This window comes from Trichechus manatus, unplaced genomic scaffold (genome assembly GCF_000243295.1).
Source record: "Trichechus manatus latirostris isolate Lorelei unplaced genomic scaffold, TriManLat1.0 scaffold00006, whole genome shotgun sequence".
NCBI classification, from domain to species: domain Eukaryota; kingdom Metazoa; phylum Chordata; class Mammalia; order Sirenia; family Trichechidae; genus Trichechus; species Trichechus manatus.
This window is the reverse complement of record NW_004443942.1, coordinates 6523992-6538473: the sequence shown is the minus strand read 5'-3', so window position 1 is coordinate 6538473 and position 14482 is coordinate 6523992. Positions and strand designations below refer to the sequence as shown.

Here is a 14482-nt window from a genome sequence, read left to right as displayed (position 1 = left end):
TTTAGAAGTAGTGAGGAGTTGCCAGACCTGGCAGCAGGAATTGTCACCCTGCAGGCTTGATCGGCGGGCGTGTGTGCAGTGAGGCAAGCAGTGGTGCTCAGGATGTGTCTTCCACATCGGGACAGACCGAGTGGCGGAGAGTCTGCTCAAGCCTCCAGAACCAGTGCAAAGTGGCGCTCAATCAACAAAAGATAAGTATATGCATCTAACCTACCATGCAGATCAAAAAACACCTCCTTTGGGAAGAACTTCTCTTCCATTTACCTACCCCCCTGCACAGGGTCCCGGGCCAGCTTCGGTGATTGCCATGTCCCCTGGGTCGGAAGTATGATTTGTCATGTGCCCTGAGCTATTCTTCCGGGTTTGGAGATGGAACAAATTAACAAACAGGAAAAAAAAATCTGCCAGCTCCCCTAAGCTGGGAACCGAGGGCAGGCACAGCTCCTTTGCCTAGGCACAGGCATAAGGGATTCACGGACTTTGAATGCCTTTTACCCCTGCATAGACCTGTGTGGGCCCATTTCAACAGCATAGTACAGTACAACAGGGTATATACCTGAAGCCTGTTTTCAACTGTATCAGCTATAAGGTGGAGTGGCAGATTCATGACATTTGACATCACTTTGCCCATTAAGCAGCGTCCTTACCTTCCCACATCAGGGGCCGGAGGACTGGTGGCTCCACCCATACCACTTAGCTACCTGTGACACAGGTCCAAGAATAAGTGGTGCCTCCCAGTCTTTACAGCCAACAGGATTGGGTGCCCATAGTCCAGCTGCAAAAACCCACCCACCTATGCGCTCTAGGGAACAGGGACATGCTTTCCTCCCAGACAGGGGCAGCCATCAGCCCTTTGTCTTGCTCAGCACATGACCCCCTACTGCAGCCAGATACCTGAGCCTACTCCAATCACCCCTGCTCATCTAGGACTGTAGGTGAGAGCCTGCACCACACATTTGGTGACCAACTACCTGGACACATGAGCTGAATCCATACAAGAAAAGTAAACGGACTGCCGGGCTCACATACCTAGTAACAGCTCTAACCACCTGGTGACGGGACGTAAGAGCTTCAAGGTTGCCAATAATCAAACTAGCTCACGCAACCAGTCTATTTTGGCTAGGACACTAAGCAAACATAAAATAATAACTAATTGATGGCTTGGAGACAACAGTCAGTGTCAAATCACATAAAGAGGCAGACCATGATGGCTTCAGCAAACACCCAAAACAAGGAATCAAGAAACCTTCCGGAGGAAGAGAACTTCTTGGAATTACCAGAGGTAGAATTCAAAAAATTACTATACAGAGCTCTTCAAGAGATCAGGCAAAATGCAGAACAAGCCAAGGAACACACAGACAAAGGAACAGAGGACTACAAAGGTTATACAAGAGCATAATAACAAATTTAACAGGTTGCAAGAATCCATAGGACAGCAAACTGAAATCCAAAAGATTAACAATAAAATTTCAGAATTAGACAACTCAGTAGAAAATCATAGGAGCAGAATTTAGGCAATGGAAGTCAGAAATAGTGAAATTGAAGATAAAGCACTTGACACCAACTTATTTGTGGAAAAATCAGATAAAAGAACTTTAAAAAATGAAGAAACCCTAAGAATTATGTGGGACTCTATCAAGAAGAATAACCTATGACTGATTGGAGTACCAGAACGGGGGGGGGGGGAACAGAAAATACAGAGAGAATTGTTGAAGATTTATTGGCAGAAAACTTCCCTGATATCATGAAATATGAGAAGATTTCTATACAAGAAGCTCATCGAACCCTACACAAGGTAGATCCCAAAAGAAAGTGACCAAGACTTTAATCAAACTTTCCAAAACCAAAGATAAAGAGAATTTTAAGGTCAGCTAGGGATAAACGAAAAGTCATCTACAAAGAAGAGTCAATAAGACTAAGCTCAGACTAAGCAGAAATCATGGAGGCAAGAAGGCAATGGGATGACATATATAAAGCCTTGAAGTAAAAAAATTGCCAGCCAAGAATTATATATCTAGCAAAACTGTCTCTCAAATATCATGGCAAAATTAGGGCATTTCCAGATAAACAGAAGTTTAGGGAATTTGTAAAAACCAAGCCAAAGTTACAAGAAATACTAAAGGGAGTCCTCCGGTTAGAAAATTAGTAATATCAGATAACAACCCAAGACTAAAACACAGGACAAAGCAACCAGATATTAACCCAGATATTAACAAATAAATCAAGCTAAAACACTGAAAATAGTGAAATAGAAATGTCAATATGTAAAAGATGGCAACATTAAAACCAAATCAGTTACTTCACTCAGCTACCCAGTTAGCCATTTCATTCTTTAGGTGTTTGCTTAAATGCCACCTCCTCAGAGAGCCCTCTTTGACCACTCATTGTCATATCACACTGCCCTATGTATGTACTTTGTGACACCTGTGATTATTTTGTTTCTCTTGTCTGACTCCCACCTTAGCATCACAAACTCTGTGAGGGCAGAATCATTTCTACCATGTTTACTGGTTTACCCATATTGCCTGGCATGTAGCTTGTACAGGAAAACCACTTGATGAATGATTTCAGAGAAAGATGATTAAGCCTGAACGGCAGTAGTATGGGGGGAAGGAGACTGAAGATTAGATGTATATCCAAGAGATGTTTGGGTCTCCAAAGCATCAAGTCTGGGTGACCAGGAAGGTGGTGGTGCTGTTAATTAGCACAGGCAACTCTCTAGTGGTAGAAATACATCATGTTCATGGCAAGTACATACCGGGTTAGACCTGGAGGCATTTGAGAATGGGGATTGGAGCTCAAAAGAAGCTAGGGCAAGAAGTGCAGATTTGGAATTTATCTATTTTGAGCTGATGATGGAGGCCAGAGCAGATAATATCTATTAGAAAGTGTGTTTGAGAGAAAGTCTAAGGGCAAAACTTTGGGGAAAAAAAAACTTTTAGGTGATAGAAAAATAAGAGGCACCAACAGCCAAGGGCAGAACCCTGGTGGCCCAGTGGTTAATAGCTTAGCTGCTAACTAAAAGGTTGGCAGTTCATATCCACCAGCTGCTCCTTGGAAACTATGGGGCAGTTCTACTCTGTCCTATAAGGTTGCTATGGGTTAGAATCAACTGCAGGGCAACGGGTTTTTTTTTTTTAATAGCCAAAGGCAGCAGCCAAAACTGGGGAGGAGAACCAGGAAAGTGCGTTGTCAAGCCAAGGGAGTGGTCTAAAGCACTGAATGCTGTGTGGAGGATGGGGGTGGGGGGGAGGGTTAAGGCAGAAATGATTGCTAAGAGGTTGCTGATGACTTTGAGAGATCTGTTTCAGTGGATATGGAAACCAGATTATAGTGGATTGAGATGTGATTGGAGAGTAAGAAAGTAGAGGAAGTACTTATTTTTAATTTTTAGAAATTACTTGGCAAAATCTGGGGTAATGGGGCAGTACCTTGCTTTGTAAGGTAGGGTGTTAGAAAGAATAAGGAAAGGAGCCCATACAAGGTACTTAATTATAGACATGTAGGTATACAAATCCAGAGCTAGATACTACCGTGTGGATACTTTAGCATTTGAGAGATTTAAGAAGCCTAGGGTTTGTAGGCTGGTCTCCCTTCTGACTGAAGTGAGTGAGGATGGTGTAGTGTGGTGCCTCTCAGATTACCTGGTGAAGAGCCAGTTTAAAAAAAAATTAATCTCCAACTGTTGTGGACTGATACTTTTGCTAAATGTAATAAAACGTGAATTACTAGAAAAATTAATCGTTCTTGAATATAGCATGGTAATATCAAATTACTAAAAAAGTTTCTAAACACTTGCTTTCAATTTCTCGATCTTGTGGGAAGTGTTAACAGACAGTTCATGGGTGGCATTGGTCTGTTGCCCACACTTTGAGTAGCACTTGTGTAAAGGAGCAAGAAACTCAGGTATTTTTCACAAGTGGCCCTTCTGAGTTCTCAGATAGGCTAGTAAATTCCGAATTAGAATCACCCAGTAGTAGGTGCATTCCAACACTAGGGGAAGAAAGGGAATGCTACTGTTACAAATTCTAAGTGTGGTGAGTCAGTAGTCTTGATTAAGATGTTTGCCCTTTTCCCTTCTGTTAATACTTAAAATTATTTGACGTAAAGGAAACTGTTTAAACACATAATTGCTTAAAATATGAGAGCTATTATAAATCAATTGTAAAGCCAGGAAGTCGTTAAGAACATATCCTGAGTTTTATGAAGAATTTAGAGCAATGTAAGAAAATGTTAATGACTACTCTCTTATGCTATGACATTATGAATATTATGAATGATAAGTGAAAACTGTCTGAAATTGCATTATACCCTATTATGGCTGTGTAAAAATTGTGCATGTGTATTTTCAGGGCTTTTTCATTTATAAGTGACAGAAATGCAACTCAGATCAGTATCGGCACGAAGCAGGCATTTACTGGTTTATGAAGAAGTGAGGGATGGGCGGGGTATATCTGGCTTTGAATGACGCCTGCATCAGGATACCATCTGAACTTGCTCTCGAGATGAGAATTGGCTAAATTGTGGAGGGGAGGGGTAGAGAAGTCCTCTAGTGTTATAAAGCTTGCATCAAAGTCTGAGGCCAGAAAAGGTAAAATAAGTGGCCACTCGGTGGTGCAGCATTGATTTGAACCCAGGTTCCTTGTGCGTAACCATTACTCAGCTTCTGCCTTTCCACTTTTACAGAGTGAATAAAGCCTTTGAATCGACAATGTTTTTAAATCATGGATGCAATTATTTAAATTTGACATTTTAGTACAGATATTTTGCTCTCAGATTTCAAAGGGTTTAAATTGAAGAACTATCTTCATGCTAATTAGTATTCAGTTGCTATTTATAGTTTATTACCACGTCTCACTTTCAGAAAGGATTTATTTTCATTCATTCTCCCTATTTAGGGCAATATGAGGAACAAAATGAATCGTTTTTATTATCAAAATTAATACCATCAAATAAAATAGAATGTCTGTATCTTCCGTGGTTCTGTGTTGTAGTTAAGGATTAAATGTTTGTGTTTAGTCTTGTTTAGACAATATGTTTAGACATTTTTTAGGGTATAAAGATTTAACTCTTCAGAGAGTTCAGAGAAAAAGAAAATGCATAACCCTGGTGTGCTTTAATATCTACCTTCTTTGCCACAAAAAACTCCATGAAGCTGAACTTTCAAAGCTGGGCGCTTGTACTCCAGGTCAGACTTCATCACAAAAATGATCTGGAAAAGCCTTTCTGCAATTCTGTGAGTTTTCTGAGTCCAGAGGTCCTTCCTTCCCCCCTCTCCTTCTTTCTCCCTCCTCTCTCTCCTTCCCTCTTTCCCTACCTCTTTCTCCCTCCCTTTTTCTTCCCCCTCCTCTCTTTCACCTGAAACATGGGCTCTTTGTTACAGCACAGAAATAATATGATGTTGAGAGTTTTTGTGTATTGACATTTTTAGCCATAGGATTTGACCTGGGCTAAGTTTCTGGAGAACTGTAGATGTGTGAGAATGTATCATGTACCCTTAACTTCCTGGAAGAAGTACACAGACTCTGAGTATGCCTAAAACATGTTTAATACACAAAGTTCAAATTAAAAACAGCACAGAATCTTTTTAACGTTTTCAATTCTGGGTCTAAAGAAGCCGAGGCTTTATTTCATTTGCTACAACAGATTTCCTTCAAATAATACATTGGCAAGGTGACAGGTAAGTGACCCAATGTCTGGTTGGGACATATATCTCTGAACTTCTTATTGTTATCTTAAAATGTAGATGTGAATTGGATTACAACTGGTTTGGCATTGATAAAAATATCTACAATGATTATAAGCTCTTTTTTACATGGCAATTTTTATTGAATGCCTTATGACCTGTTTGCTGTCTCAAGTGGAAGCCCATTTTCGTAGTAAAAAGTCTTTATTTCCAAAACAAATGGTTAGCCAGAAAAACTATAAATCACCTAACAGAAGACTTTGGTAAGAAAGAGATTTGACACTTAAAATTCCCTATTGCGAACAAAAAACAACATTTATGTGATATAAGATTTGTGTATTGATAAGTGTTATCCGTGCTCTGTCATTATATGGTTTTAAGTCTCCGAAATTAGATTCAAAATGTACCCAACAGGGGCCAAATAGGAATATGAGACACTAGGGTGGCTTGTCCTTAAAGTTACTTAGAAATCACTATCTTAAGGGAACTTTGATTTTCAAGAGTTAAGAATAAGTGAGTATCTAGACAGCTGAGAGTAATGTTGCAAAACTGGGCAGAGGCTATATCAGAACTTTTTTTTGTCCAAGTAGAAAATCAAACATTATTCATATTACAGTTCTTTGGGGAGGAAAAAGCAGTTAAGAATTACAAAGTAATGTTGGAAACAAGTCCACTCTCCAGGAACCTCACAGATATGGAAATGCCCCTTGAGAATGAGCGAGCAAAAGCCTATCTTTTACTGAAAACGATTGAGATGGATAACACTGCAAAAAATCTGAAACTTCTGAACACTTAATTAGCTTAAAAACATGAAAAATACATTTTTTTATTGAACAGTCTTTTGTGTTAGAATAATACATATTCAGGGCTATATGTTTGGAAATATATTGATGTGTTTGATACAAATTCTTTAGTGTATTCAAAGCACATATGCATCTCATCCACAGTACATATTTGGATACACAGTAAAAAAGAAGGCCTGCATAAAAAATAAAACAGTGTTAACAACAAACAAATAAGATTGCTGATGGACTCAACTCAGTAAAATGTCCTTTTACCCTAATCCTTGGTAGTCAGTCTCCCTGAATTGGTGTGTTTATGAATGCTCGGGAGGGCATGGAAAACCCACGGCCTTCCCTCTAGATATGTCTGAGGACCAGAGCCTTGGCGTGGAGAGCTGGACGACAGGCTTGACTTCCCACCAAAAACAAAACCAAACCCGCTGCGGTCAATTCCGACTCATAGTGACCCTACAGGACAGAGTAGAACTTAGAATACAGGGTTTCCAAGGAGCGCCTGGTGGATTCAAACTACCAACCTTTTGGTTAGCAGCTGTAGCTCTTAACCACTATACCACCAGGGTTTCCTGATTTCCCCCGGGCTCCCCTTATTTAGCTTGATTTCTTCATTTTCTTTTCTCCTTAGATTTTCTGTCATTGGCTGTGAAGCATTTTTTTCTTTATACATAAATTTTTATGACTGAAAAATAAAATACAGAGATAGTATTTTTGTTGATGGAAAGGCTTAGGGGTATGGGCAGACTTAGTAAAATGTTTGTATAAACTGAAAAAAAAAGCTTCCTTGTTAGAAACTGGTTTGAAAACTTAAAAGTCTTGATGTGTAGGCAGATTTTATAAACTGCTAGGGTTGATACTGCTAGAAAGACCAATTTTGGTGCCTTGGCCCTGGTTCCAGTAAGGATTTAGTACCAAAAGGTTCATAAAGGCTGGCTTCCTAGGAGAAATTAGCCAAAAAAAAAAAAAAAAAAAAAGGCAAGGGAAAAATACTTTCTATACTTGGTAAATTTTACCTCAGGTATTAAGAACCAGTTATTTCAAATTATTCAGCTATCACTTCCCTTCCCTCTTTGAGGTATCAAGTACCAATATTAGGAGGTGAGATAAATATATTTAGAAATTCTCAGTGAAAGAAGAAAAGCCATCCAACATCAGTGCTCCTTTTCAAGTCTACCAGCTCTGTTTTTCCCAAGAACCAGTGATGACTGAGGCGATTTAACAAGGGACCTAAAGTCTCATCAAAATAAAAGAGATGGGTAAACGAATGTTTCCTGGAAGAGTGGGCAGGCCAAAGGTGAGATGAGGGAAATCTGTGCTCATTGACTGGTGGGGAATGCTTCCTACCTGCTGCACCCTGGGACTGACGCACAGACTCACTTCTAGACACAACTACCTCTCCATGGGAGGAGGCCAAGGTCTCTTTCTGCCTGCCCAGGTGGATTTTCCAGAAGGAGACATTTCAGTTTAGTACAAGGTGGCTGACACTACTCACTTCTGTGCAGGAAGAGGGCCAGCTGAGGGTGAGGGAGCCCCACTCACCCTGTACCCACCAAGAAGTATTCAGAAAGATGCCCCTTGCATCCGGAAGACTATTGGGCGAACCACACTGCAGAAATGAAAACTAGTGTACACAATTTAATTTGCCTTAAACAAACAAGCAAACACAATCCAGCCATTGGTGACTCTGGAATCTAGAGTGTAGCCCTGGAGAGCTTGTACCCTTGCTAACAAGGGTGAACATTGCATGCTCTGATCTCCTTCTTGTCTTTGCAGCTGGTAAACTGGGAGCTTTTGAACCTCTTCTTTACAGTCATGTAGCGTTCTTGAATCCCACCTCCGCACAGTTTGGTGCATTCTGACCAGGCTGTCCATGGGCGCATCCTACAGCCTGAAAGCATGAGAAGGCCTGGTTAGACCAGCAGAAATTGGGGACAGGACAGTAATGCTGAAACTCTAGTTGACAGCTGGTTAGGATTTTTGACAACTGTCAAATTTAGTTGTCTGGTCTTCTCTGCTCCTGTGTGTAATGATTTGTTGACTGCACTGATGACTAGAGTCCTTATTAGGGACTGTTATAGATTGTGATAGACTGCCAAAAATGGCCATATATTCTTTGTATCTCCTCCCATCAAGAGGCAGAGTCTATTTCTATGACCTGCTTTGACTAATGGGACATTAGCAAACATGGCTTGAAAAATATTTGCACATTGGGGCTTGCCCTCTTTTGCTGCTGGGAACCCTTTCACCATTGTGTAAGCAACCCTGGGTTAGCCTGCTACAGAGAGTGGAAAGAGGCCCCAGCCATCCCAGCCTGAGGTCCCCAAAATGTAAGTGAGGCCAGTGTAGGCCTTCTAGCACCTGCTGAGTCACCAGCTGAGAGTAGCCTAATCTGGACCACAGAAGAATTGTCCAGCTGAGCCAGTCCATTATCACTGACCCACAGGATCATAAGCTAATGATAGTTTTAAAAAGCCACTCTTTTGGGGTGGCTTGTTATGCAGCAACCACTTAAGCAGCATTTAACTACTACTTTCTCTTGCTCCCCAAGTACTTAGCATCCCAAAGCTAAGTAAATTTAAGTACAATTTCTTATTTTTCCTGTGCAGCTTAAAAATGCCTTTCTAAAAGAAAAGTTCTCTGACTCCCAGAAATTAGGTGAGATCTTTTGTTTAAATGCTTCTATAGCACTATATACTCCTCCCTCACAGAACTAACCACACCTATGATTATCCATTCACTCTGTTCAACACACCACACTGTAGGCTCCATAGAAGAAAGGACCATGGCATAGGGCCTGGCACATAGCTGGCCTTAATGTTTGTTGACTAGTGCAACAGACAACATTGTGATGTGCTAAACCAAAACACCCAAACCAGTTGTTATCAAGTTGATTCTGATTCATGGCGACCCCATGTGTGTTAGAGTAGAACTGTGCGTCAAAGGGGTTTCAATGGCTGATTTTGCAGAAACAGATCATCAGGCACCTCTGGCTGGATCCGAACTTCCAAATTTTGGTTAGCATTAACAGTTCATACCCCCAGGGACTCCAAACCCTTCAGTAGTTTTGGGGTATCTTGTAATTTCATTGCATCTGAAGAATCAAAATGTAGTCTGAATGCTCTGACAGGGAACGCAACCGGGAGTTGCTGAGGGAACTGGAGAAAAGTGTGGTGCAGAACTCAAATTCACATAAAAAGACCAGACTTAATGGTCTGACTGAGGCTAAAGAAACCCCAGAAGACATAGCCTCTGGACTCTGTTAACCCAGAACTGAGACCATTCCCGAAGCCAACTCTTCAGACGAAGATTAGACCGGACTATAAAACACAAAATAATACTCGTGAGGAGTGTGCTTCTTTGTTCCAGTAGATACAGGAGGCTAAATGGGCGGCTCCTGTCCGAAGGCAGGATGGGAGGGCAGAAAGGGACAGGAGCTGGTTGAATGGATATGGGTTTTCCCAAGGTGGAAAGCAAGAGTATGCTGTCACATTGTAGGGATTGCAACTAGGGTCACATAACAATGTGTGTATAAATTTTTGTATGAGAAATTAACTTGAGCTGTAAACTTTCACCTAAAGCACAATAAAAAAAGAAAATGTAGTCTGAAGACTCTAGAAAACGCAGCTCCCCCCTTGCCCCCCTAGTTTTTGACAGACCCAAGACCTGACCCAGCGCAGAGACCAGCCTGTCTTGGAGACCACCCAGCCCCACATGGGGAGTGGTACCTGGAAACTGCTCCCCATCAGACTCTTCCCTCAGCTGTTCATTCCTCCGGTTCTCTCTTGCCTCCCTCCAGCGCAGCTTCTGGAGGGATGGATTTCGAAGGCATTTCCGGATGCGGCACTTCTTGCGCTGCACAGTCTCTGGGCAGGGAGCGCCTCCAAACTGAGGCTCCATCTGGATCATCCGGGTTCGAATCACGTGGCCTTTCCCGCATGATTTGTTACATTCTGACCACTGAGACCACTCGGTGAGCTCACAGTCAATGGCTGGCAAGACACGGATGGGCATGAATGTATCTCATGTCTGACACAAGACACGGTTAAGTAGACTCTCCTTTGAACATCTCAACAAGCCTATGAGGAATGTAACGTGCTGTTATCCCATTTTACAGAAGGAGAAACCAAGGCTCCAAGAGGCAGACTGACTTCATCCAGCCCACATGGTTGGTAAGCAGTAGACGTAGGACTGGTTCCCAGGTCATTACCCACATTCTATGCTCCCTCTATGACTTAAGAAGCTCTGGGGGACCTTGAAGACATGTTCAGTGCCTCTTGCCCTGCTCTATGAGCTAGAATATTGTCATATCAGCCTCAAGTGACACAGACCAGCCTCCCTCAGTCCCAAGGACCTGGATTTTCTCAGGGAAAGCACAGCTCACTGGTACATTTTCAGAGCAATGCCCACAAACTCTCTGCTGCCAGACTGCTTTGGGGAGAATAAGTCAAGCTGACAGATGGCTGACCCCCGGAGACAAACCAAGGACTTTGTGGCTTTCACAGTAAGAACGAGGCAGCTTTTTTTTCCCTCTTGTTCTCAAGATTATTCTGTGTCCTATATACATAACACTCTGCAAAGCACAGGGGCCAGAAAGGGGAAACTCAATACAGAAGAGGGGCAGGAGCAAGTGGTGTTTTATGGTTATCGTGGCATGAGATCCAGCAAATCCCCTTTACTAAGCCAGCATCACAAATGTGAAGGGGAAATAACACACCGGTCTGATTCTCAGATGTGTCCTAGGGAAGCAAATGATGCCAAACTCCCCATTGGCCTTGCAAAGTGAGGGCAAGGCGGGACAGAGGAAGTCCTTGTTTTATTCAATAGTTTCAGGCCCTGTCTCCCTGTGGGAGCTCAGGTGCTTTCTTATCTGCGAAATGGGGATAATGGTATCTTTCTCCTTAGGTTGTGAGGACTAAATGAGATAATGATCCCAGCCCAGTTCCTGGCCCACAGTAAGTGCTCCGTAAGTGTTCTTTTTCTTCCTTCCTTCAGTGGACTCTGTGGATTTAAAGAGTGGTGTTGAAGTTGGGAAGAATATTTCAATCAGAAGCCTCTGGGGCCCTGACGCTGGTGAGCTAGGTTGAACTGTGGGCCAATCTTAGTTATTAAAAGCCCCAGGCTTTATTGTGTTGTTGGCCCTGGTCATCTCCACCCATGACTGAGTCTAGATAAAAACAGCTCAGGCACAATAATATGTAACATTGATTGAGACCTGTATTGGCCAGGTCCAGCGCTTGGCACTTTGTACCTATTATTTGGTTCAATCCTCAGAACAACCTAGGAAGTGTTTCTGGCTGTTATACCGACGAGGAAATTGAGGATCAAGCATTGATAAGTAATCTGCCAACAGTTATACATCCAGTAAAAGACAGAGCTGGGATCTGAACCTGGGCAGGCAGCCTGAGCACTAACAAGAGAGGGAGCATGAAAGATTTCTAGGGTATTTCAGAGGAAGCCAGAAAAAAAGTCAGAGCAAGTCTGCTTGATCTTCTACCACCTAAAAGAGAAGCTCTCTTGAAAGACTAGCCAGGAAAACTGGCTCTTTCCTTGGAAATCAGTCCCTATGTAATAAAAACAGCTGACCACAGTCAGAAGATTTGGGGGAGGTAAGGGTGGACAGGGAGCTTTTGAGAGCTTGGCTTGTTTTCCTGCTGGTCTTCTTACTAGGGCTGCATGAGTGCGGGAGTCACTGATTCAATGTGTCCAGCCTCTGGTCATGGGTAAATAAGATGGACACAGGGAAGAGAAATAGAACTAAGCAGCTTAGAAAACCCATGCATCAGACAAGCTCCTAATTGGGGGGAGGGAAAGAACTATGGTTTATGGAGCCTTGTGCTAAGTATTTTTCATGTAGTCTCCCATTTAAATTTCATAGCAACTTGCAGTTTGTGTATCTTGTAGACAGTGGGACCCCAACTTTATGAATGAGGAAATTAAAGAGTTTCAGTAACTTGCTAACAGAGACACAAACCCCATGCTCTTTCTCCCCAGCAAACAGTTGAACTGTACAATCTAGCAGTCTGATCATAGTTCAGGGCTGGTTCGGGGACCCGCAACACCCATCAGGCTCCCTGGGCTCAGGAAAGGTGGGAGAGGAGAGATGGTGGGCGTTCAGAGCACGGGGACTTACGGCATTCGGGCAGCATGCACTTCTCCACCTGCTCCAGCTCCTCATTACAGTCTCCGAGTTCAGCCAGAGACTTGAGCATCCGCTGGCGGGTCCGCATGCCCTTCCCACAGGTCACGCTGCAGTCACTCCACTCGGACCATGGGGACAGCAAGCATGGGATGGTGTCTAGGCCAAGAGCCAGGTTTGCCACTGAGAACAGGCTCCCTATGCTTTCTTTGATCTCCTTGGCTCTAAAGTGCCCTCCACCACCTTTCCCTAGCTATGGCCCATGGAGTAAAGTGGAATTGGCCCATGGGTTCAGATAAGGTGAGCACTAAGGAGCAAGAAGCGGCTCAACTGTCTACTGCACTTCCTGTCACTATCCTGCATCGTCCCTGGCCCAGGTGGTGATGCTGACATCACTTGTGGCTCAGAAATATGTGTACACAAGTTCCCACTCGCAACACCACTGAGGGTCTAAGTAGGATCTTGCCAGAGACAGAAACATCCCACTCTCCCCGAGAATCACGTGCTCAGAGATAGGCTCAATGCTCTTTTTGGACATTTTGCTACCGAAATTCCCAGCATCTGTATGTACTCGTGTGCATGTGTACGTTTGTGTACTGATGTGTGGGTCTATGTGCATTTGGCATAACGCAGGGGTCATAAGGCTTGATGGGGCCAGGCAAGTCCAATGCAGAACAAGAGTGGGGGCCTACGATGACCTGGGGAGTGCACGTCCTGCCTATATGTGTTCATGTGCTCCCCCATATAGTCAGGGTTCTATAAAATACACCTGCAGGTTAATTCTACTCAAAGGCCACCAGTTGCCACACCACATGGCTCAGATTATCCCCCAAAGGAGGCCACTCTCTGTGGGTCTGGTTCATGTCCACGCACCTATGGCCCTCATCTTGCTCCTAGCAGTGCCCTGCAAGGACGGTGGACAATGTTTTCCTCCTGCACCTGTCCAGATGCCCGCCAGATGCTGCACCTACCCACCTTGAAGGTGGTGATGGGGTGCTGTGGTCTTCCACACCCGTTCCCATCCGCCACCCCGGAGCTGGTACCCTCCCCACACCCATCCCCAAGCCCACTCACGGCACTCGGGCATCATGCACTTCTCTGCTTGTGATGTCTCGGCCTTGCACATGGAGCCGTCTGCGGGGCTCATCTTGACCATGCGGTGCCGCTTCTTCACGCCCATCCCGCAGGTGGCGCTGCACTCGTCCCACTCGCCCCACTCAGTCATCAGGCAGCTGCTGGGAGCTGTGGGTCCAGCGGAATTGGAGTGGCGTCCACCAGCTTCTGGAGACCCGCGCACCCGCTCCACCCGCCGCGTCCCCGCCACTCACAGCACTCCTCGTTGACCGTGCACTTCTCTGTCTCTTCAGTGGGCAGCGTGCACACGGAGCCGTCCTCCGGGAACTGCTTCACGTACCTCTCCCGGGACCGCATGCCCGTGCCGCAGGAGATGCTGCAGGGCGACCAGGTGATCCACTCCGACATGGTGCAGGTAGAGCCGTCTGCAACACACGGAGCAGAGAGGAAGCTGCAGCCCAGGGCGGGGGCGGCTGGGAACGCGAGCAATGGGAACTTCCCAAGGGCCGGAATCAAGACTCAGAAAGGAACCAGCTAGCATTAAAGGGGAGTTAGGCAGTTGAGGATGAAAGCGAAAAGGTACAGAGCTTCTAACCACTAATTGTTCTCGAAGAGGAAATGCCTTTTTTCTAGGTGCGTGGAAAACACACTTGAATGCAAGCAGGCTCAAGAGTTGCTCGGATGGATGGAAGGATTTTTTTTTTTTTAAAAAGAAACTATATATATATGCATATATGTATATGTGTGTGTATACTTATATATATACACACACATATATATATGATATGT

General features: G+C 44.0%; 1 protein-coding gene across 1 annotated transcript in view; it reads right to left on the bottom strand.

Moving 5' to 3' along the window:
* Window positions 1-7079: 7079 nt before the first annotated feature.
* Window positions 7080-14482, bottom strand: part of SPON1 (spondin 1) — a 336829-nt gene continuing 329426 nt past the window's right edge. The window contains exons 12-16 of the mRNA XM_004369665.1: window positions 13948-14118; window positions 13694-13861; window positions 12614-12778; window positions 10209-10472; window positions 7080-8371 (exon numbers count right to left, since the gene is read on the bottom strand). Coding sequence (XP_004369722.1) covers window positions 8208-8371; window positions 10209-10472; window positions 12614-12778; window positions 13694-13861; window positions 13948-14118 — 932 coding nt within the window. The 3' untranslated portion in view covers window positions 7080-8207. The remainder of the gene's footprint in view (window positions 8372-10208; window positions 10473-12613; window positions 12779-13693; window positions 13862-13947; window positions 14119-14482) is intronic.